This window comes from Zeus faber (assembly GCF_960531495.2).
Source record: "Zeus faber genome assembly, chromosome: 20".
Taxonomy (NCBI): Eukaryota; Metazoa; Chordata; class Actinopteri; order Zeiformes; family Zeidae; genus Zeus; species Zeus faber.
This window is the reverse complement of record NC_137207.1, coordinates 12293373-12318008: the sequence shown is the minus strand read 5'-3', so window position 1 is coordinate 12318008 and position 24636 is coordinate 12293373. Positions and strand designations below refer to the sequence as shown.

The 24636-nt window shown below is 45.7% G+C and overlaps 1 protein-coding gene across 1 annotated transcript; it reads right to left on the bottom strand.

Moving 5' to 3' along the window:
- Positions 1-1272: 1272 nt before the first annotated feature.
- plcd3b (phospholipase C, delta 3b) lies at positions 1273-23698 on the bottom strand. The gene is made up of 16 exons (XM_080020965.1): positions 23599-23698; positions 17135-17190; positions 16794-16905; positions 12091-12319; positions 10949-11078; positions 10531-10756; positions 9516-9717; positions 7698-7842; positions 6761-6913; positions 5430-5576; positions 4554-4704; positions 3821-3937; positions 3211-3389; positions 2492-2627; positions 1934-2083; positions 1273-1483 (listed from the first exon to the last, which is right to left on the bottom strand). Exons 1-16 carry the CDS (start codon positions 23687-23689, stop codon positions 1335-1337), a joined length of 2373 nt encoding a protein of 790 aa, XP_079877091.1. The 5' UTR covers positions 23690-23698; the 3' UTR covers positions 1273-1334.
- Between the last annotated feature and the right edge of the window lie 938 nt (positions 23699-24636).

The window sequence follows — 24636 nt, the reverse complement described above, 5'->3', positions numbered from 1 at the left end:
TAAAATGTATATGTATATGGACATTATACTGAAAAGTATAGGTGTAGCCCACTAAGTCACTTATCATAAGTAAAAGGAATGTCATCCTGTATTTTTAAAAGGTTGAACATCCTCTAGGGCAGTGGTTCCCAACCTGGGGGACTAGGTCCCAGCGGTGGTCGCCAGAGATCGAAAGAGCGTCACGAGAACAGTTTGAGGCATTTGTGTCCTGATGGTTCAATATCAGTTCAAATGATCCCTCTGAGTGTCAGTTCAAATATAGACTGTCACAAAATCCATGACTTATATGTTACAGTATCATGTCTCGTATGCCCCATAAACATGGCTCTCTCTACCATGAAAATAGAATAAATTCGGGCCAAAAATGGCTGCCGACCATCGCCGGGGTGGAATTAGCAGGCCTAAGGTTGGGAACCCCGGCTGCAGGGAAGTTGACGTTCGGATTTTTTTGACACTGTATGGCTTTGGTACAGAAAGCGGCTGTTATAAATCCGATGTGCTGACCACTTCATCAGCCGGATTTCTTTTAACAAAAATAATAACACTGTAATAACAACAGGTGGATGCTCTGCTTCCTCATACTTGCAACGCGCCGTGCCAACAGGTGGATGCTCTGCTTCCTCATACTTGCAACGCGCCGCGCACCGAACATCTATAAAAAGCTGGAATACAAAACTTTGAACGTCCCAATTTCGAGACTTGGTGGCCTTCCACCCCTAGGAACGTCTAGGCATTTCAATAAATATTAAAATAGAATAAAAACGAATAAATAAACTTGTTTCAACGGCTTCTACTGCTAAAGGCTAAAAGGTTCCGCCGGATTCTTACAAATGTTTAAAACGTTGCGAGCGATCTCAGCACCATACGTTGGTGTCATGTTAAAATACAAAATATCAACTATTTCCTCCGGCGTCGTCATCTGCATCCGAGCAGGAGGCCGCGTCAAGTCTTTGGGAAGTGAAAACCTTGAAGTGATTTCACCAATCATCCCATCGATTGACAATATTTTAGGAGTAGAATGTGACCTTTGAACCTTTGAGAAGTTGGACGCATCGGCCGCAGCCAAGGAACCCTGAGTGTCTCCTGGCGGATCCCATATCGCCGTGGATACGAGAAAATTGCATCTGGAAGGAAAGCGCCGGTATATATATATATATATATATATATATATATATTTTTTTTTCTTTTGAAGCTGAACCTTATTTTTCCATCATTGGGAGTCAAAAAAATAAGACTCAGCTGCCCCAGAAAACTCAGCCGTTACGTTAAGTTCCGTTTTGTTTTTTTTGTTGTTTTTTTTTCCTGGGGGGGGGGAGAGTTCTCCTCCCTCGTAGCTATGGCTTCTTGGCCAAGGACCCGGCCGGGGACTTGGCGCCCGGCTTGGAGGGGCTTCCCTGGCACGGGGTCACCTTGACGTGGACAAAGAGCGAGGCGGGGGAGAGGCTGGAGCCGTCCAGCTTGCAGAGGCGGACGTGGCGGTAACCTGAAGCGAGGAGGAGAGAGGAGGAGAGGGGAGGAGGGAGGAGAAGAGGGGAGAAGAGGGGGGAAAAGAGGGGAGAAGAGAGCAGAAGAGGGCAAAACAGGGGAGAAGGGGGAGAAGAGAGGAGAAGAAAATAGAAGAGGGGGAAGAGAGGAGAAGAGAGGAGAAGGAGAAGAGAGGAGAGGAGAAGACGGGAGAAGAGGGGAGAATGGGGGGGAAGAGAGCAGAAGAGGGGAGGAAGAGATGAGGAGAGAGGAGAGGAGAAGAGTGGAAAAGGGGGGACAAGTTGCAGAATGTCAAATTGGCGGCTGGGAATTGTTTTCCTGGCATTTTCTGTCTATAAATGGAAAATGTACAGTTTAAATATGTAGGAAGTGGAGAACACACACACACACACACACACACACACACACACACACACACACACACACACACACACACACACACACACACCTGTGCGCAGGCTGGTGAGCGGCAGGGTGAACTGCCCCAGGAAGTCGTTGCTGGAGGTGTAGTCGTGGTCCTCCACCACGAAGCGGAGCAGCGTCAGGTCGGGGGCGTGGATGGTGAAGTTAAAGGTGCAGTCCCACCGCGGGTTGAAGCCTCCGGGAGAACACGGAGAGAGCGGATTATTTATTGGAATGATTTAACTAATTATTAATAATAACAAAGATAATAATAATAACTTATTTATGTAACACTTTAAAAATACCGATAAAATGTATGAAACAGGTGTAAAATAATTCAAATAAAATGCATCCGGTTAAGAACATTTAGAATAGTGAGGAAAAATAGCAAAGACGGCGTCACATTTGGAACCACTTGAATACAGAGAGTTCCTATCGTACGTTTCAAAGATAATAAGAAAAATCGTATTTTGCGACGACAGAAGCAAACCTGCGGCGTGTCCGCGACCTTTGACCTCGTCCTACCTTCATTTCGGAAGTCCTCACCCAGATATCATTCCAGGCTCCTCCCGCATCCCAGCGTGTCGGACGGGTGGATGCTCACCGTTGTTGTCGATGCGGTGCGTCTTCTTCTTGTTGTAGTCGATGGGGACGCCGTGGGTCTCCACCCACACCTGAGGGTCCACGATGGAGCTGGGTTTGTCCCATTCGGGTTTGGGCAGCTGCTGAGCCGAAATGACCTGGGAGAACGACAAATAATGCGTACTAACTGCGTGCAACCACGGTGACTGCACAGTCCTTGTTAATCGTTGTACGGAAAAACTCTGTCACAGATCATTTTGTTGTTTACGTTTTGGTACGCAAGGAAGCGTTTCATCCGTATACGAACATTTTTTTCATTGAAATCTGATGATTGTGATTTCAAACTGTAATTTCAAATCTATACATTTTAAAAATTCTGCGTATTTGAGGAACAACTCCTTGACTTTGGTTTTTGGGAAAAAAAAAAATAATAATAATAATTTTTTATTTTCTATTTCTTTGTTATTGTGTCACATCTATTTACTTATTTCATTTCATAAATTACATTTAATTAAATTAAAATTGAAATTTTTTTTTTTTGCTTAATGAAATTATTTATTTGAATTATATTCACTGACCAGATATTACTATCTTAACAGACTGCCGTGTTTGGAATACAATTCTACAATCTTCTTCATAACAAAAACAGCACAACAAAAAAAACCAGACAAACCAATGGTATTATGGACATTTTAATTGGACGCCACATGCTTCATATTCGGGGTTGTCGGTTTCCTTTACCCGCACGGTGAGCAGGACGGGCCGGTGTCCCGGGCCCCCGCCCACGTTCTCGGGGTTGAAGGTGGTGTCGGGCTGGCACATGAAGGACGGTTTGAGCACGTAGCCGCACGTGCCGTTCGGGAGGAAGCGGCCCTGGTTCAGGTCCATCTGCTCCCCGGGCGTCTGGAAGTTCAGCGCCACTGCCCCCAGAAAACACACACAATGAACACGGTTAGACTGATTTATTGATTGCAATGTTTCAAATACAAGAGGAAGTCAATGCACGGGTCTTGTGCGTGAAACACTTTGGTCACGACAGATGCAGTTGTTTGCGTTTACGTGTAACACTCTAATCCGGCAACTTTGCTTCCCCGTCATACTGAAGAGAGACTGAATTCTGAGATTCAATTTTGAATAACTTATTGAAAAAAAGTTTTGTCTTGTTTAAAATAGGGTCTACATGGGATGGGAAAAAAGAAAAGCACTTAATTTGGGTACTTGGGAGTCTGACAATTCATCCGCCTTCCTGTTGGAGGGATTTATAGTCACAGACCGGGGGCTTCTAACAACAACTTTCCATATTTTGCTGAGTTTAACCTCAAGGGAGATCTCTAAATTGCAGTTTAATCACCAATCTGGCAACCGCCGTTCCACATCTCCTGCGGGTTGTAGTTGGAAGACTGGAGGCGCTGGCCTGACGGGTAGATCCTGCTCAGCTGGTGGCTGTTGTGACGCACAAAATGCTTTCCTGGACGCGCACACACACACACACACACACACACACACACACACACACACACACACACACACACACACTGGTCAGGATGGGACATGAAATAGTGAAGTATGGAAGTTATATAACACTCCCGAAGGGATATTTGATGTTCACAAAAAATGTGTTGAAAATTATGGAGGAAGCTAAACCCACTGTACATAGACTATAATACTGTTTCTATTATTATAATGCATTATCATTATCACTACTATAATGCCTATAATGTCTTTTTTTTCACAGCTATTCATATATACCTATCGATATACATACATACATACATCTACATATGCATACAGTGTATGTAGTTTATATACAGTATGTAATATATACTGTATGGCAAGAGAAGAGCATTATATTATACTGGCATTTTATACCACATTATAGCGTATTTCTACATATCATTGAATATTATTTCTATGCACTAATGACTATATAATGCATAGTGAATTTCCACCCGGGGCTCATTAAAGTGTGAAAATCTCATATTGTCTTATAAAGAGAATCATATTTATTTATTTATAATCAACTACCCTGATTATAAAAAAAAATAACCTGAATAAATACACGTGACAAAAGGATGCTACTGTACCTGACTCTTTGACGTAGCGGAGCGCCTCGCTCTCGGAGAAGGACGATATGTCGCTGCTGGGCTTCATGGCTGACTGCTCGAAGCCCCGGAAGGGGACACTGCGCATGTAGACCACCAGCTCCGACAGCTCCTGACTCAGCTTACACACGACCTGCACACACACACACACACACACACGCACGCACACACAGACACACACACACACACACACAGACACACACACACACACGCGCGCGCACACGCATGCGCACACAAGATATTGACGTGAATTAAGTCCCATCAAATATCCACATAACCAATAAATGAGCAGTCGTAGAGGATCAGTATCGTGATGATGCTGGTACGTTGACTTTGATTTCAACCCAAAAAGGAATATTTAAGAAAAATACTCACAAGGCCCAAAGTCAAGTTAATTCTTCACAATCCCCACTTGATGTTTTCAAAAGAAACCCTCGGTCTCTGCTCAGTCATTCCCATTTAAAATCCTTGTTTGTGCTCGCGTTTCCCCGCCTGGGAGATCTATTTGTTCCAAAATAGTTTTAAAATGGACTCAAACGGAAGCGCGAGACGAATCCGTTGCCTCAGGCTCATTACGGTTAAGTGCAAAAGCCATGAGATTATTTCGTTTCATATAATTCCACGTTTGACACCTCTTTAAGTTGGCACTTCTCACAGCCATTCAACGTATTTGCATGATGCGTGTGCTCCTCCAGACGTTGCTTTCGTGGGTTTGACGGCGGGGTCCGCCCCACGCCACAGGGAAAAGCTAGTTGCGGTGAATGAGATAAAAGCAGCGGGGTCATCTATCCCTGTCTCCACCCCTGCGGAGGAGTCCCCGGCGGAACCGTCGCCCTCGCAGCTCCCCCTGGTGCCCACCTTCTTGTCGTCCCCTTTCCCGCCCCGGGGTTTGCCCTCCGCCCGGCTGCTCTCCTCCTCGGACGAGCTGAGGTCGGAGGAGCTGGACGAGCTCTCCTCCAGCTCACGCTCCTTCTTCCCCTTCACCAGGATCTTCCCCTTCAGGGCCTGGAGCCACGCAACGTGCACACCGCGCGCGCACACACACACACACACACACACACACACACACACACACACACACACACACACACACACACACGCACACACAAAAGAATAACAAAAAGGAAAAATGTGACACAAATATATACTGAAATGAAACAACGAGTGAGAGTACACAGGTGGTAAAACCCGCTTTAGATGAACGATTTGCAAATTGGAAATTGTGAAAGGGACTGAAGGGATTGTCGTTACTGGGGCGTGGATCATTGCACGACCATGCACATAACACACACACACACACACACACACACACACACACACACACACACACACACACACACAAACAGGACATGTTCTGATTATGAGAAAATGGCGGAGAAGTGGGGCATCATGCTGCAGCAGCAGACGGAGACAGGATCCCTCTCCAACACAAACGGTCTCCTTCCCCCCGCCGTCGCCCTACCAGCAGCGTTTGCAATGGAAACTATTTCGATGTGTTTCCAACATGCTCTGCCTTCCTACGGAGCAGCTGTTCGAACACTAATAAGCATACTTTGAGGTGGCCGAGTGTGAATTCATCATCGGTTCTCGGTGGCGGCGGCGGCTATTTTTAGTCCAGGTCAAGCCGTCATTCCAGCGAATGGGAATTTCTACGGTACAGACAAACACTTCCGACTTTTTCCGAAGGTTTTGAGTCAATTTGAAATTTGGATCTCACAGCAAGCGCTCCCAGAATTAAACTGGGCGGTGAGCGAGCTGCATTTTCACTCCCGGGTCACTTGTTTGTGTGTTCTTCTGTTTTTCAGAATACAAGATAGAGCAGGATGATATAAAGACATGATATAAAAAAATAAATACATCATGATACAAAACGTAATATTGGTAATTGTTTTTGCAGTATTGATTGGTGGGTGGTGGCGTGGGTGGTGGGTGGAGCCGATAACAAGAAGTGTGGTGAGAAACCAGAAGAGGTCAGAAGGAAAAAAAATTCATAAGAAGCGAGACGGCTTATTATGAAAAAGTTATATCAACAAACAACACCATGGCGGCCTCTAAGCGGAGGCAACTGTACCGGTGCAGTTACTTAACTACATTCATTCACACAGTCACATTCATTTATCGTCAAAATATTGAGAATTAAAGTCTGAAATATATATAGATAGATGAAATTCCAGTATTCCAGCCCTCACCTCCGGGGAGGGCAGGTAGCGGGAATCCAGCCCATCCAGGGGCTTGATGAGCAGCTTGTCCCCCAGGATGGAGCGCAGGTGTCTGGCCATGACTGTCTGCTGCTCCACGGAGCAGTGGTTCTCCAGAGAGAGGATCAGGGGGTAGGGAGACGCCTGGAGGGGGAGACAGGCGGATCGTCTTTTGCAACGGACAAGATTAAACCCCTCAAGTGGCTTTTTCACCCCAACTAACCCACGACATTAACTCTTTTAGAAGCAGGTAGGGCTGGGAGATAAGTCGGTGTAATATCGATGTTGTGATATGAGACAAGATATTGTCTAGGATTTGGGTCAACGTAATTTTTCTCTAATTTCCCCCTCGGGGATTAATATTGTGTTTTCTTATCTTGTCTTACTTTTTTTAAATCTTATCTTAATACCATGATATAGTCTTACAGCTCTTAAAAGCTGCATTGCTTTAAAGTAAATTGTTTTCTAAATAATGTGATGCAATCACCAATAGCCAAAAATATCGTCAAATTATCGATAGTGAGCTAATCCTCGAAAGATATTGTGATATTTTATTTTGTCAGAAACCACCCAGCCCTCGTAGCAGTAGCTGGCCCTTTTTAATCACAAAATATGATCTTTAAAATACATGTTAAATATAAATGTTTGATACTTGCCAAAGTTGCTACGGGCATATTTACTCAACTTACTCATTATTGTGATATTTTGGTGATATTTCGTTGAAATAGTTCGAGCGATGGGCAATCTTGGCTCAGAAATTTAAGTTCCAGTCTGGGATTTTGAGTCAACCATGTTCTTTATATGCTACCACCAATACAACCCAGAGGTACAACTGAGCGGAATCACTGAGCAGTGCCTGGGCGGGGCGAAAACATGGAAACAGGACTTTTCCCTTTCCAAAAAACGACTCACTTCGACTCGGGCTCACCTTGAAGGCGTACTCGTCGATGGTCTGGATGACCTCCACGAAAGGCACTTTGGAGGTGAGCGTGTGTCCGTGGTAGATGACCGGCTCCCCCCCGTCGCCGTCCCAGCAGTCCAGCTCCACACAGCGGCAGCCGTGGATCAGGGCCCTCGGCGGGGGAGAAATGAGAGGAAAACACGGTACGGTAGTTAGACGGATAAACATCAAGCGGACAAGTAAAGCACATCTCGGCGTTTTTGGGTTTTTTTTTATAGTTTGCTTGTTTTCTGAATCGGAAGTCCAATGACCGGCGCGCAAATCGGCAGGTTCTGAGCGTATTTCCTTTTGGACGGCTCAGCACAAAAACAAATAATTGCCATTGATTTGTTCTCCCTCGGTGTCCGTGAGAGGGAAACCGACGAAGCGGAAGGGAACGAATAAGATAAGATCAGATAAGCTAAGACAAACCTTTATTAGTCCCACAACGGGGAAATTTACATTGTTACAGCAGCAAAAAGTGACAGCAGAAAAATAGAGAGCATATCCAGGTTAAGCACTATAAACAATATAAAATATTTAGAAAAAAACACCATAAATAGGAATCAAATACTAAGAGTATTGCACATATTTTGACACATTGCACATCAAGGATTATACTTTTTATTTTTTTGGTAAAAAATTGGACTTGGATTTTCCACAGTTGTTTGCGTGCGTGTGTGTGTGTGTGTGCGTGTGTGTGTGGGGTCTACTGGCTGCACTGTTGGTTGTACAGTCTGACAGCCGCAGGAAGGAAGGACCTGCGATAGCGCTCCTTCCCACACTTTGGGGTGAAGCAGCCTACCGCTGAAGGGGCTCTCCAGAGCCGTCAGAGTCTCGTTCTCCATCAGGGATGACAGCTTAGCCATCATCCTCCTTTTCTCCCACCACCTGCACTGGGTCCACAGAGCTGGCCTTCTTGATCAGTATGAGGGAGTGTTTAGTGAATAAAAGGGGAAAACCATGACTAACACTCTAAGTGTGTTTGTTTCGATGAACTAATTAGTTATCTCCCACCAAAAGGAGTGGGGTTGCTCTATCCAGTGATCAAAAAATAATCATAAAATCATGATGACATGATTAATGATGACTGGAAAAATGACTGAAAATGAATGATGACTAGATAATGACTGGCCGTTCAAAACACGCACTCTTTCCCACGGGAAAAAGAAAACACACGCACACACACACACCCAAGTCGCGCTTTGGGATGAACCAAACATGCCTGTTCAGAATGGGCCCCTCGCTTTCAGGGGAAGCCCCGCCCCCTCGCTGAGTCGCTGTTTATCGGAAGTTTATTAACATTACACTTGTCCCGCGTCCAAATCGCACCAAACTCGACACTGCACGTCCTTGGGTCCCCAGCGATACACCCTCCAAGTGTGAAGTAGATCGGATGAACGGTTGTCGAGGTACTCAAAGAACAAACATACATACAGGCAGACAGGCAGACAGGCAGACAGGCAGACAGGCAGACAGACAGACAAACAGACACACATGCAGAGGTTCCCTCCTTTATAGATAGATTCATGTACATGTGCACATAAACGCACGGCATTTGTGGTAAACAGGAAATGACGTCAAACGTGCAGAGGTGTGAGATGAATTTCACAACAGAAGATCAGAGCGATCACAGCCTCGTCAGAAAGCAGGAGGAATATAACTCACGGAGGACATTTTTGATATTTTAAGCAAATGATTGAAACAGATAGACCGCACCGGAAGGCGTACGGTCGAAAAAGAAAAGATTTCAACCCGCCTCTAGCCCATCAAAACAGAGCCAACGCAAGCCTCCCCCTCCAGTACCTGATGTAGGGCTCGGTGCTGCTCTCCCCCGTCAGCTGGTCCTTGGTGAGGTAGGTGTTGTGCGAGGAGGAGATGAAGTAGTGGGCCAGCGGGCGCGCCATGTCCTGGTGGACGCGCCCGTGCTCCGGGTCGAACGCGCAGTTCTCCTTGGAGAGCATGTACATGGTGAAGCCGTTGGGCGTCATCAGCTGGTTCCTCTGGGCTGCGCCGGGCCCAGCGGGGAAACCGAAATGAAGGAGAACAGCAACAAAACTGATTTTGCATAATGAGGTCTGACACGTGAAGCATGACATGTTTCTAAATCCAGATCAGTTATCGATAACAAATTTAATCGATTATTTATAGCCCACATTGTACTATGCTTTTGAGACTGGGATTATGAAATCAATGGAAGTCTCTCCACACTGCGACCACAACCTCAATCCCAAGAGGTTGCCAAGTTGGAAGACAAAACAGTTGTTGAATTTCAATAATTTAATAATTTAGTGACATTGATATATTTTAATATTAAGAGACTGATCTCAAGAAAGGGGAAACGCTAATTGTCAAAAATCATAATCTTTTGGGTTATATTTGATATGTCAAACTATGCTAAAATATTTTACTGCCTGATTATATTATATTTTCAGTTTCTAAACAGACAGAGGAAGCGCTTACTAGTACTTTCCTTGTCATTATTATTTTTACATCGTTTTACACCGTTTTGGTCAGGCACCGAGGGCAGTGTTGTTTTTGGGCTGGTCTGATGACACGCAGTTGTAAAATTGGAATTGTCAGGACCTGTTGTCACACTCAGTCCCATGGTGAAGGCCTTGTTATGTTTACGTGGACAATGTGTTTGGACACGTGTGTATTTAAAGGGATACTACATAGTATCGCTCTCCCTCTCTGACCGTCTCTCTCTCTCTCTCTCTCTCTCCCCACATCACCGCCTGCTTTCTAAGATCCAAGACGGCCCGTGCTACACCCTGCGCGGGGGCGTGACGTCCCTTCCCCCGGGTTGGTGCCGCCGTACCCCACTCGTTGAGCTCGTAGGTGAGGATGAGGCTCTGGGCGTGGACCAGCGAGGCGTCCTCGCCCTGCTCCCGCAGGAACTCCCGCAGGTCCACGGTGGACAGCACGCAGCCGTTGGCCGAGTAGCGGACGAACACGGCGTCCAGCTCGGGCCGCCGCAGCAGCTCCCTGCAGAACACCTCGATCTCCCCGTGGTCCAGACGCCCGTCCGCCGAGCTGTCGCACTTCTGCAACGGGGGAGCGGTTAAAAAGGTGATGGGCGGGGGGGGGGGGGGAAGGTGCGGGCGGGTTCAGCGAGGCGGGGCGGAAAAGCGCCAACACCTCGACGCTGCCGCCATGTCGTTTTACGGGATAAGACGACATAAGACGTTATTCATCTCTGGGGATTACTGACTTATCAGCGGCCACTGTGTACGCACCTGGAAGAGGCTGCGAGCGTACTGCTCACTCAGGTCGATGTTGATCATCTGCAGCAGGGTCTGCACCTCCTCGTAGCTCATCTTCCCGTCCTGGTTCTGGTCCGCCCGTCGCAGGTAGGCATGGATCCAGGTGGAGGACAGTGGGTTAAGGAAGGGTACCTACCCTCCAACTGCATCCCTACCTTCCTACCTTCCTACTACCAACCTACCTACATACCTCCCTACCTTCATATCTACTTCCCTCCCTACCTTCCTACTACAGTGGTACCTCGACTTACGACTGTAATTCGTTCTATAAGAACGGTCGTATGTTCAAACAGTCGTATGTCGAAGCAATTTTTCCCATATAAATTATGAAGTCATGATCATATCTACCTACTTACCTACCTTACTACCTTCAAATCTACCTACTTACCTACCTTACTACCTTCATATCTACCTACTTACCTACCTTACTACCTTCATATCTACCTACTTACCTACCTCCCTCCCTACCATCCTACGACCCACCTACTGTACCTCCCTACCTTCATATCTACCTACTTACCTACCTTCATATCTACCTACTTACCTACCTTCCTACCTTCATATCTACCTACTTACCTACCTTCCTCCCTTCATATCTTCCTACTTACCTACCTTACTACCTTCATATCTATCTACTTACCTACCTACCTACTACCTACCTCCCTCCCTACCATCCTACGACCCACCTACTGTACCTCCCTACCTTCATATCTACCTACTTACCTACCTCCCTACCTTCCTACCTTCATATCTACCTACTTACCTACCTTCATATCTTCCTACTTACCTACCTTACTACCTTCATATCTATCTACTTACCTACCTACCTACTACTTACCTACCTCCCTACCTTCCTACCTTCATATCTACCTACTTACCTACCTTCATATCTATCTACCTACTTACCTACCTCCCTACCTTCCTACCTTCAATCTACCTACTTACCTACCTTCATATCTACCTCCTTATCTACCTCCCTACCTTCCTACCACCTACCTACTGTACCTTGATATCGACCTTCCTAATACCTACCTCCCTCCCTTCATATCTACCTTCATATCTAGCATGCCATTCCAGGATAAACCAGGTTACATGGTGTCAGGTGTAAAGGATATTGGTCGAGCTTCTCCTTCTGGGTCATGTTCTCCACCCTCTCCTGGAGGGTGCGGAGGCCCCGGACCCAGCGCTGGGCCTCCTCGGCGCTCTGGCACATCAGGTCCAGGCTCTTGCGGGAGCCCTTGAAGACCACGGTGAGGCAGCGGCCCTCGGGCACGGAGCCCGCCATGCGCCGCAGCATCTCCGACTGGCAACCCTCCCGCACGCACTCCACCTCCGTCACAGAGACTGCAGCGGAGGCATGAAAGATAAAGAGGGAGAGATGCAGAGATGTAGGTGTTGGGCGAAGAGGAACACCTCGGGCTGTCCCAGTCCTGAAATTTTAGCTGACAATTATTAATTGTCATACAAATAACTGTGATTAACAATTTTATTCTCATTTTTTGATTATATTATACCTTTATGATAGTTTAAGCTTATAACAGTGTAGTGACACACATCCACATTTATTCACACTGAATATGGGAACAAAACAATTCAGGTAGGAAGTTAATTTCCTGTTTTTGTTACAAAATAGCCAGATTCTGCTCAAATATTTTCTATAAGACCATTATGTAAATTATTATGATTATGATTATTAATAATAATCATAATAATAATAATAAGAAGAAGAATAAGAATATCCAAATTCAGTAATTGCGTAATACAATTAATTTCCTTACAAAATAGCTGTGGTCTGCTTAATAATTTCCTATCAGATGATTACACAATTAGTATTATTAATTTTCATAATTATAGTATTAAATAAGTATTAAAAGCCTTTAAATCAATTCAAGATATCTTGATATAGAAGACTAGTTCAAGATATCTTCAATTCTTATTTTTCAAATAAACGACATCTAATATTTCAAATATCCTCATCATAATCCATTTCCAATACAAAATTGTGTAATTCTGTATAAAACACCAATACATTAATTTAATGAAAATACCGAGTCCCTGAAAGACCCTAAATGATGATATTTGATGATGTCATCGTCCAGCCCCAGACGAGAGATGATTCGACAATAGAATGAACGGACATTATGTCTGTCTGCTGCCGCTTTTATTTTGTAGGTCTCTGACTCTGGCTCACACCCACACGCGCGCACACACACACACACACAAAGATTTCATTTATTTTGACGGCTCTCACACAGTACAGTGGATGGTTTCTAGGTCTCTACTGTACCCTCCTTGTCCTCATTCCGTTGCCTCCGCGCAGTGTGTGTTCAAGGTGGGACGCAGGTTTGAGTCAGTCACACACGCTCTCAGCCTCACAAAGTGACATTTCTGTTTACGCTCTTCCAGACACATGCACACACACACGTACACACACACACACACACACACAAACACACACGCACACACACACAAACACACTTGTACACACACACACAAACACACATGTACACACACACACACACACACACGCACAAGTACACACACGTACACACACACACACATACACACAAACACGTACACACACACACACACACGTACACACACACAAACACACATGTACACACACACACACAAACACACATGTACACACACGTACACACACACACACACAAGCACATACACACACAAGTACACACACGTACACACACATGTACACACACACATGTACACACACACGTACACACACGTACACACACACACACACACACACACACACACACACACACACACACACACACACACACACACACTCATTGTTCAATGTGCAGGCTGCTCAAAAGGATTTTCTTGGCACCAAATTGTTTTGAAACAGTTTCCCTGGCAGAGCTACTGATCCATTGATCATGTGAAGAACCTTATTGTTTATGATATGTTTAACATGGGGGGGGTTCCATCCTGGTTCCATCCTTCTGTACCACCAAGACATAGTTCCTTGTGAGTAAAGTGGGTTTTCCTTCCCTGAATCGGTTCCTTTAACCGACTGAAGCGACTCCTGACGCCCCGCTGTTAATTCTGACATCTCCTCATTTCTAATGTGAAAAAAACTCCAATGTACATTCATAGGCAGAGGTTAGACCTCAAGACACGCACACTCGCATAAACACACGCACACACTCGCATAAACACACACACACACACACACACACACACACACACACCAGACACACACATAACAAAGAAAGCATTTAGTAAATGTTGTGCATCCGTTTTCACTTGTTTGTTTGTTGGGAAGACGCTGACGCAAACTCCAGTAAGCGAATATCTTACTGGATAAGTAATGTGTGTGCAAATCACGATTTTTATTTTCTTAATTCGAGCCAATTCATAAACAAAATCCCACCAAATAAACAGCTGCATGTGTTTCCCTTCTGTATTTGTCAGCAGGTCCAAAACATATTCCATTTTATGTTTGGGCACTCAGCCCCCCCACTACCTCAATACACAAGGAGTTACAGTGTCCAGGGGAGAACGGACCCCTGCTGAGAAATACAGCACCACCAGCTGCAAACCTTAGCTGCAAACCTTAGCTGGTCATTAGCTGGTCATTAGCTGGTCATTAGCTGGTCATTAGCTGTCCATTAGCTGTCCATTAGCTGGTCATTAGCTGGTCATTAGCTAGTCATTAGCTGGTCATTAGCTGGTCATTAGCTGGTCATTAGCTGGTCATAAGATGGTCACAAGCTGGTTGTTAGCTGGTCATTAGCTGGTCATTAGCTGGTCATTAGCTGGTCATAAGATGGTCATAGCTGGTCATTAGCTGGTCATAAGATGGTCACAAGCTGGTTGTTAGCTGGTCATTAGCTGGTCATTAGCTGGTCATTAGCTGGTCATAAGATGGTCATAGCTGGTCATTAGCTGGTCATAAGATGGTCACAAGCTGGTTGTTAGCTGGTCATTAGCTGGTCATTAGCTGGTCATAAGATGGTCATAAGATGGTCATTCACCGGTCATTACAGTAGCTGGTCATTAGCTGCTCATAAGAGTGTCTTGTTGGCTTTACCTGGCGGGCTAGCTAAGCTCAAGCTCATGCTGGTTGAACTGGTCAGATGGATTTCAGACCACCATGGTCATGCTGGTGTAACTGGTTGGATGGTTTCAGACCAACATGGCCGTGCTGGTCGGCCATCAACTGGCCAGTTAAACCAGCCTGACCATGGTGGTTTAACTGGTTAAATCAAAACAGTGGATCGGTGCATCTCTTCTAGTTTTCCAGTCAAGGAAAACACATGGAAAATTGGAAGACTGATCAAATATCCTGGAAACATGAGTGCGATTCCGGGAAAGTGATAAAGTTCGGCTGAGGTTACATATTCCAGTGTTTTTCCTCGCTTGTCCTACTTCAGGTGTTTTGACGGATGAATACATAAAGATTTTCGAAGAATTTGGAATCGCAAACTGGCCAAGCTGGCTGCCAGCTGTAGCGGCTCAAGATGGATCTTTCAGGAGGGACGCTTTGAACACTATAGACCGTACAAGAACGAATATATAATATTCCCACAGGAGGGCTGCGGGGCCGAAGTTCCCCGTCTAAGTGCCCTTGAGCAAGGTTCTCGAGGGTTTAGGATCTCACTGGATAAGTCTGAAAATTTCACACCGGGATTGTCCTGGATGTACGAACCTGCAGGTACGCACCTGTATGTACGCACCTGCATGTACGCACCTGCATGTACGCACCTGCATGTACGCACCTGCATGTACGCACCTGCATGTACGCACCTGCATGGCTCATGAGCGAACCGTCGACGCTCAGGCTCTTGTTGTGAAACGCCGCTGACCTCCGAGGTCAGAGGTCAGGTTCGGTGAGTGAATATGCGTGCGTATGTGTGTGTATATTTGGAGAGACAGTAGGTAGGGGAGCTAGTACCAATGTATAAGGGAGCGCAGCTCTTCGATATGGAGGGCGCGTCTGTGATGTTCTGGTTAACTCCCGGGGAGCTCAGGAAAGTTAAAACAAACAAACAAAAATAAAATAAAATTTAAAAAAAACCCACGCCCGGCTGGAGAAATGGCTGAAACACAAGCGCGTACGCGGGGACGGCTGCCTCCCGGGTCGATTAAAGGCCCTGTGCTGCGTCCGCGTCCCGCTGGGAGGGCATGTACTGCAACATGGCGGGTTGAGCCGCATGGTAACCACACGGCAGCACAACCACAGCCCCACCAGCGTAGGGCGTCCTGTAATCTGTCTGTTTGAACCACGGCTAGCATGGGCTCCAGGGCTCGCCCCCCCCCCAAAATAGAACAGCGCTATAATCAGTGTGTGTGACCCTGAGATAGTCAGCCTGAAAAATGACTAGCTGTGTGTGTGTGTGTGTGTGTGTGCGTGGGACCATGTGCAGCCATGTGTAGGTAGCACTTATGGGCACCGAAAATAGGTGATGTATTTCAATTTTCGACCTCGCCCCACCGAGGCCACCAAGGACTCCCCGGGAGCCGAACAACGCCTCTTCTTTTTTGGGCCCTTCATCGCTCTCTGTGACTTGCACGCGCTTGGGCGCTTCTTCCGCTAACTCGCCGGACGGCGTGTTCCACGGCCGAAGTTGTGCCCGAGATCCAGGTCCCAAGTGGTCGGGGACGTTTCCATGAGGAATTCGCCGGCTTTTGGTTTTTGTCAAAAAAAGGAAGGAGATCTGGAAATGTCGAGTACGGGTCTTGTGGTTCTAGCTTGTCCGAGGTGGGTATATGCACACTAGAACACACACACACACACACACAAACACATACACACACAGACACACACACACACACACAGTGCACTCACAGGACTGCTGCTCCTTGGCTCGGCTGGAGGTTTTGTGGGACTGACACCATATGGTGACGCCGTCGTCCATCAGCCTCAGCATGCGCTTCTTCTGCCAGCGAGTGGAGCGCACCTTGCAAAAACATCACATTGTACCGTTGAGAATCCAAGTCCCGTCCATCACGGTACATACTAATACAACCACTTAAATGCACTTTTAATACAAAGATATTCGCTTAAAAGTTGCTTCCATTGATATGGGGCTGGGATAAAAAAGATAAAATGACTTAAAATGTCAATTCATAGCCCTAACCCTATTATTAACATTATTATCATTAAAGAATAATCGTTAATAGTAATACCTTCACCATGCTGGAGCCCTTCAACATCAGCTTCACATCTTCATCATCCTGCACTCCTATAGAAATAAACAGGGCAGGGGTGGGACATGTGTTCCCATTCATTTTACAGTACGCTGGGTTTAATTCTGGGCTCTGGCAGTCAGTTGAGAACACTTTTTGGGGAGTGGCTGCCTAAATTAGAGGGTGGTGCAGGCACATCAGCGTGGCCAGAACGGCTCATACAGTAGCGCTGTAATAACTGTAATTCTGAACATTGTGGTGCTCGAGAAGATCCCAGAGGGGAGGAGAGAGGGAGAGCGAGAGGGAGAGGCAGCAGAATGAAAGAGGAGATGAACGGCGTGCGCAGGAGCCCCGAGACAGATTTGATGAAGGAGGCCAAAAGTGAGAGTCTGATCGGGATATTTTGGGGAATGAATAGGGCGGGGGCGGGGGCGGGGACCAGGAAAATGGTTAATCAGAGAGGACATCGCAATCAGCTAAGTGCTTTTGGGGCGGCCGGTTTAAACCCTGTTTCCTGTCCCGCTGCACATGTAGAGCGGTGGGGAGCGGCTGACCTCGCGATTGACCTCCTCTTTATCAGCCGATATGTTGTCCCAAAAAGGTTCTGTGAATAAACACTAGTAATGTGATGCTGGTTTTGGTGTGAGGCGCTTCAAAAAGTGGCATGAGGCCAACACAAATGTGCGCGGAGCTGAAATCCATCCATTTTTCGCTAACGTCTCATTCCTGCTCGGGAGGTCCATTCTAGTTGCCTGAAACTATTTGCAAAGTCACATATAAAAAAAATAAATCATCGTTCCCTTCTTTAAACGTCAGAAGAAAGACACATAAACGGGCGAGGAAACTTAGAAGCAGTGAGAAAATCGGTGACAAATATTTACACAGAAAACAGGAGAGGCACAGTTTCCTTTGGCTCTGTTATTATAACCAGTGTAGTCGTGTTTTGCGTGACGTTGACAAGTTAATATCTCAATCACAGAGGAGAAAAACCCATGAGACCTCCAATAACCGTATGGATTTATGGATGAACCTTATCGACCACTTTGAACCCGCACGTGATCACATTTGCAGGACCTTTACTGCTTGAAAGTGACACGACTTACTTCAAGGAACACAAATTACTTCAAGGAAAAAGCAGATGCCAAAACATGTTCTGATTTTCTTCTAGTATTTTGTTATTAATATTGCTTGGCCTATCTATCGGCTTGATAAACACTAAAAATTGGCAATCGTTACTCAATCAAACTCAATCTACAAAACCTTGTCTAAAAAAAGACAAACGGTGTCACAGATAGGTCATCATAACACCGCTGTTTCCAAATCAAATATTTTGCTTAAATTAATTTTGACCGTGCCACACCTATAAAAACTATGAGCAAATTGAGTCAAATGCTTCAAACTTTATTTCATAAGGGGCGGATGAGTCAAAGCAAGGATTATTAAGGATTATCTCTTGCAACACTGGGTCTGTGATTTTGATTATAGCACTTTTAACTATGAGGTCAGTAAAAGGCCGGACGTTATGAGTAAACGATGTTTCCATTTTGAGGCAACACACATCGGGATGTATGTGGCTTGACCCATGGCAGTGGTAGTTCTAAGAAAGATCTTGCAATGAGTGGATGGAAAGCCGGGGTTGATATACTTCTTGGTGATGAGATGATGGAGTGCAGGTGAGTAGGCAGAGCAGGCGGGGTGAGTGATGTTGTCAGGAGAGAGTCAGAGAATGCAGCCACACCCACACACACACACACACACACACACACACACACACCCACACAGACACGGAGGGAAAGGGAGAGAGAGAGACTGGAAGATGGAGGTGGAGGTGGCTGGAGGTGGAAATGGAGGGCGTGACATCAAGACTCCTAAAATCCTAGCCATGGACAGCATCATACATTCAAATACATATCTTTCCATACCAGTAGTGCACACGCTATTGGATTAAGCAACATATGGGTGAATACAGTGAATCACACATCTTGGGATCTTAGAATACACTATAGGAGCTGTGACTTAAGACTTAAATAAAAGCAACCTGATATTCTCACAAGCTCTCAAGAGTTTGAAGAGAACGATGATGGGACGGGAGCATGCCCTGAACGACCCTTACGACAACAGGTTTCCTTGCGATTCTTTTAAGATCTTGGAAATTTGTCTGGGATTTGGAAATCCTAACTCAAGTCCTTTGGTGTGAACCAGGGCATGAGAATCCCTGACTACTCTGAGACTGATTGCAAGAATCTCTGATCATCTTAAATCAAACGACTTCGGTTGACTCAAGACAAGAGATCTCCTAATGATTCTCTTAAGATCTTGAAAATCTCTGTAGTTTAAAGAATCCTTTATAGCCCCTACACCGGGGGTCGGGAACCTTTTTGGCAGGGAGAGCCATAAAAGCCAAATATTTCTCAATGTATTTCCTTGTGAGCCATATAATATTGAATAAAATTGAATGCAACTTAATGCGTGCATTTTTTAAGTAAGGCATACATTTTAAACGTATAAAACATCTATGAGTACCGAAAAAAAGCGCTATATATGATAAAACAATTTTTATTCTTCTTCATAATATTGTTGTTATACTGTAGCTAACCAATAATAAATGAAATACTTTTTACCATCATTGCGACTTCTGGTGCTGCATGTTTTTGCTGATGGCCTTGTAGTCTGGTTCATACGTAGTGAGGTTCAGCTTCATGCTGCATTGAGGCTTCCATCAGTTCAACGTGAGCGTAGGTTGCTCTTAATGTTTCTCAGATGCCAGAACGACTGCTCACATGCGTATGTAGAGCCAAACACGCTCAATACGGCGATACTCACACACTGCATTGTGTGCTATGTGACGGGAAGCTCGTCCCAAGTTTTAAGAATCAGCTGGTCTCCAGGTTCAAGTTCAAGAGATTATTTGTCACATACATATTGAAGTTTTTTTTCCATTTCTGTCCACTTGTGTTCAGCTGATTGCTCCGACTGGATGCAGGGAGTTTTCTTCATGTTTGTCTGTCTTACAGAGGGGATCGGCGCACGGGCTCGTAAGCAGCCCAGCAGCGGAACGCCATTCCTCCTGCGCCCCAGAGGATCATTATTATCCACAATTATTATAATAATCCTCAGCGATATATATAATTGTGGCCTGCGTGCCGCATATTGAAATTAACCATAAAACTCTCGCCATGTGGGCGCACCACGGCCAGAAAGACTCCGTCTCCCTCCCTAAACCCTTACCTGTGGGTACTCCACAAGTGGGGCCTGAGCAGAGACCCAGGAGGGGCAGGGCGCCGAGTAAAAGGCGCCCCAGAGTCTTTCTGTGGTCCGCAGCCGGTGCTTGACTACGCCCCTTTGTCCACCACATTTATATTTTGAATTTTATTTTCAAAATTGTAATTTCTCTTACCTGTTTTACTTTAAAATGACACAGAATAATTATTTATTACTTGTTAATTGTGATGAAAAATCTCAAAATTGTCTGCGAGCCATATACCGTCATCGAAAGAGCCATGATTGGCTCGCGAGCCATAGGTTCCCGACCCCTGCCCTACACACTCCACAACTTTCAAAGTCGGCAGATCTCTGCACTGCGCACATGACACGACTTTCTGTCTTGCAATCGGGCATCTTGAAGTCGTGACTGATCGGAGACAGGGGGTCATACATTACACAAAGTTTCACAAGGAGGAATCCCCGACGAACCTCTCTGGGCTCCAACCTACGTTTGGTCACGAAAAACACACGCGAGAAGTGACGCTTCTAAAAATGATTAAAATAAAAAAATAAAATAATTTTGCAATGAAAACGTAGGTATCTGCCGTCACACTGGGGATGGGCGTGCCGGTGTAAACAGGAAGCAGATTATATACTCTGCGGTCTGTTTTCCTCTCGCCCATGTCTTGCGCTCTCATTGGCTGTAGGTTTTCGCCGCCGTCATTGCCGGTCACAACACCTTTCACACTACAGTAAAATATTTCGACACCTCGACGGGTCCGGATATTTAACAGCTACGGTGGATATATCTCGGGCGTCTGTGACGCAGGGTCGACTCTCTCAGATCGCATTGTGAGCAGTCCACACGACACGATCGTCGCTCACGGGAGCGCGCTGTGATACGCCTCCGAGCCGGGGCTTCGGTCTGTGATTTCAAAAAAGAAACTGTCGGCAAGTGGAAAATCCGGCTAAAATCGTGTCGTCTGAACTCGGCATTAGTGTACACTATGCGTAACACATATTTCCATGGCTTGCCTTAGAATTACCTTCATCCTTTAAGAAAATGACACAGGCATGTAATATAATCAAAATCAGCTATCTGACCTGGTTGTGGGTGTCAACAATTTATGGGCTTGAATCTAAAATGGTAGCCACAGTAGTAGACACTCAAGGGGTGACTCACGATAAACTGGCAGGTAGCTGATAAGTAAGTGACTCAAAGGGACCTTGTGTCTCTTGGATGAATAGATTTGCTGCTGTCGGGGTTTAAGGTCAAGATCTTTCACCTGTGACTTGAAGCGCTGTCTCTGAGCCACTAGGCCATCGTGGCTTTAATCCACTCGGCAAATACAATCAGCGGCTGTTACACTTATGCAATGAGTCGGGAGTAGTTACAACACAGAGTGAAATGTACAGTACGCTATCGCAAGGTTGGCGGCAACGTCTGACTGAATCTCCCCTGAGTGGGGCCCTGTGGCTTGTTATCTTCGAGGTATGCAACCGTGCGTGTGTGTGTGTGCGCGCGCCCTTAAAGAGCATTGCGTTGCGTGGAACGCCTTTTCCAGTTAAAATGACAGACGCGGTTACCTCACACATGTGTAAATTCCCAGAGGTCATGTGACATGGTCGGAGCACCGGGCTTTTGGCTTCTCCTACACACACAGACACACACATCGGCAGGAGTGCACATCTAAGACAGTGGCTTCACTGTGGACTGGGAAGGGCTTGGTCACTCTTCACTGACAAAGGAGTCTTGATACTGCAGGGATGCATGCACTCCCAAAAAAATCAAAACAGACATGCACACACACACACGTTTCCCTCCCAGTCCATGTAAAATAGTCTGATCGAGCTTCATAGCACAGGAAAAGAGTTATTCAAAACTCCAGGCTGTCAGGTATTTTTCTGAGTGGGTGGGTTTTGAACCGAGAGCTTTCTTGCTCCTTCAGTTTACATATATAAGGTTATAGTGTGTGCCCAGAAAACTGATGAACCCATAATTTGTCCTCAAGGTTCATAATCGGATTATTTTTCTCCATCTAAAGAAGCCTTGCGGCGCCAAACTCAGGGGCGCTGCTGAGCCGATCTATTAATTACACCCCTGCCTTTTTGAATGGAGCTGGGTGATGAAGTGAAAGGCTACCACAATATGACGTGGCTCGATCTGTAAGTGAAGCTACCCACGTACATTGGAATTTCAAACGGGTAAAATCAGTCCATTATCCCCTCAAAGCGCACTCGAAACCTCTCTTCCAATATTCTTCGCTGTTAACCTACTCCACAAAATTACCATGAGGAATCACAGGCATTTCAAGTGAGCACTCAGTTTACTTGTGGCATATTATTGCATGCACGCTGCATAACTGTGTATTACAGAGCAAATGGTGGAAGGTGCAAATATAGGCCAACACTCTGGCTTAGTATTTTGGCCAGATGGTTAATGTTTAGTTTTTCCCATGTGGGAATCCTGGATTCAAAACCACTAAAGAATGACAGTTTATTTCATTGTAGAGCGGGGGAGTTAAAACCTACCTGAAAGGACCAAATGTCAGATAAGTTGTATGGTTAAGGTGTAGAAAATAGCACAATAAATACAAACAACTTTATTTATACAGGGAATGCACAGTGAGAAACACCTTGGTCATGGGAGCGCCCTGCCCTGATCAAAGACAAGAGGCCAATCAATGTCACAGAAAGAGAAAAGATAGGAAATTAAGGTCTTAGTGAAAGATCAATCAATAGATTTGACAATAACTATTTGTTCAGTAGTCATATCTGCAATGCGAGATCTTAGATGGTGATGAAATTAGTCAAATTCAAATGTTTACGTTTCAGTAGAATTTAGCACAGAGAGGCAATTGATCTCTCTCTGTTGAATCACAATTCGTGATGATTCCTGTATAAACTACAAAACAACATCAGCACATATTCATGACTGTAAGACGCAAGATTATAGTTAAGTCGCAATAATAATAATAACAATAGCCTTCATTTGTTTACCACATTTTATTCAAAACATGCAAAGTGCTTCACACTAGCAGGAGACAATGAAATAGTAATAACGTTAGGAATAGATTGTAATGTTTATGTAATTATAATTCATAATCACATTCTCAGTCAGTGCACCTCGCTCCGCGGATCCTATAGCAGCGGATAACGGTGCTGTATCCGCAGCAGCATCACTTCCACTCAGCAGCGTTTTATCCCAGCGTGCGCTCTTTAGCTTTTTGGATTAGGAGGCTGACCCCAAAAACACTCACCCAGATTCCGCAGCGGGTCGACGGACTTGGACCCGGACGTCTGGGCTCCGTTCTTCGTCACAGGGGCAGCTCTCCTACCGCTCCCCAACATGGTGCAACAACAACTGCGCCCCCGGCCCCTCCGGCCCCGCAAAAAAAAATAAAAATAAAAATAAAGATGTGCTCCCGGTGCGTCTGTCCCGCGTCCTTCCTTCTCTAGTCTGCGGTCGGATTACGCGGCGTCGGGGCGCCTGAGATCAGCGAGAAGCGCCTTGCGTGCGCGCTGGTCCGGGCGCCTCATGGTTTATATCTTCTTGGAGGAGACGCCGGGGACCCGCCGGCACCGGCCAATCCTTTCGGGCGGTGACGTCAGGGGTACGCTCTACCTACCTTCTAAGTCCATTACGAGCGGAGTCGCTCCCGCGCGGCCGGTGTCAGACATTTATTATTCCCCGGCACAATTGACGACCACAAATAAAGGCACACTGGAATAAAAAAATCCCCTGAATTATTATTATTAATAATTTTTTTTGACATGTCGTTATTGTTCTAATTATTATTCTTTTCGATTTTATTAAAGGTTGCCCTCTAGCGGACAGCAGCAGCCGACTTTTGTGTCCTGTGGTCCACAACGGACGTCTACTCAGATGATGCGGGCCAACAACAAGTATTCGTGTACCCACAATATATGCAGATGTGGGAACACAAATACACCGTGACGTCCTCCCAAGCGCTTTTGCTCGAAACGCACATATTATCAGCAGGGAATACTAGTGCGTGGTCACCTTTTGGCTTGTTTTCCCCAACTCAGCGGCGAAAGCAACAAATGACTTCAAGTAAGTAGACAAATTAAACTGGTGAATAAACAAATAAACGACAATACGTGGAGGGACGCAACACTTTCACGTTCCGACGCGTTTTTCAGGTTTGATTTGGGTGCAAGTATTATCACACACACAGAGGTAGTGCTCAGTGCGCGCCGGCGCTCTAGGGGCCTGTCACTTGAAGTGGGCGTGGTCCGCTCGCCCCTGACACGTCACGGGGAGGGGGCGTGGTCAA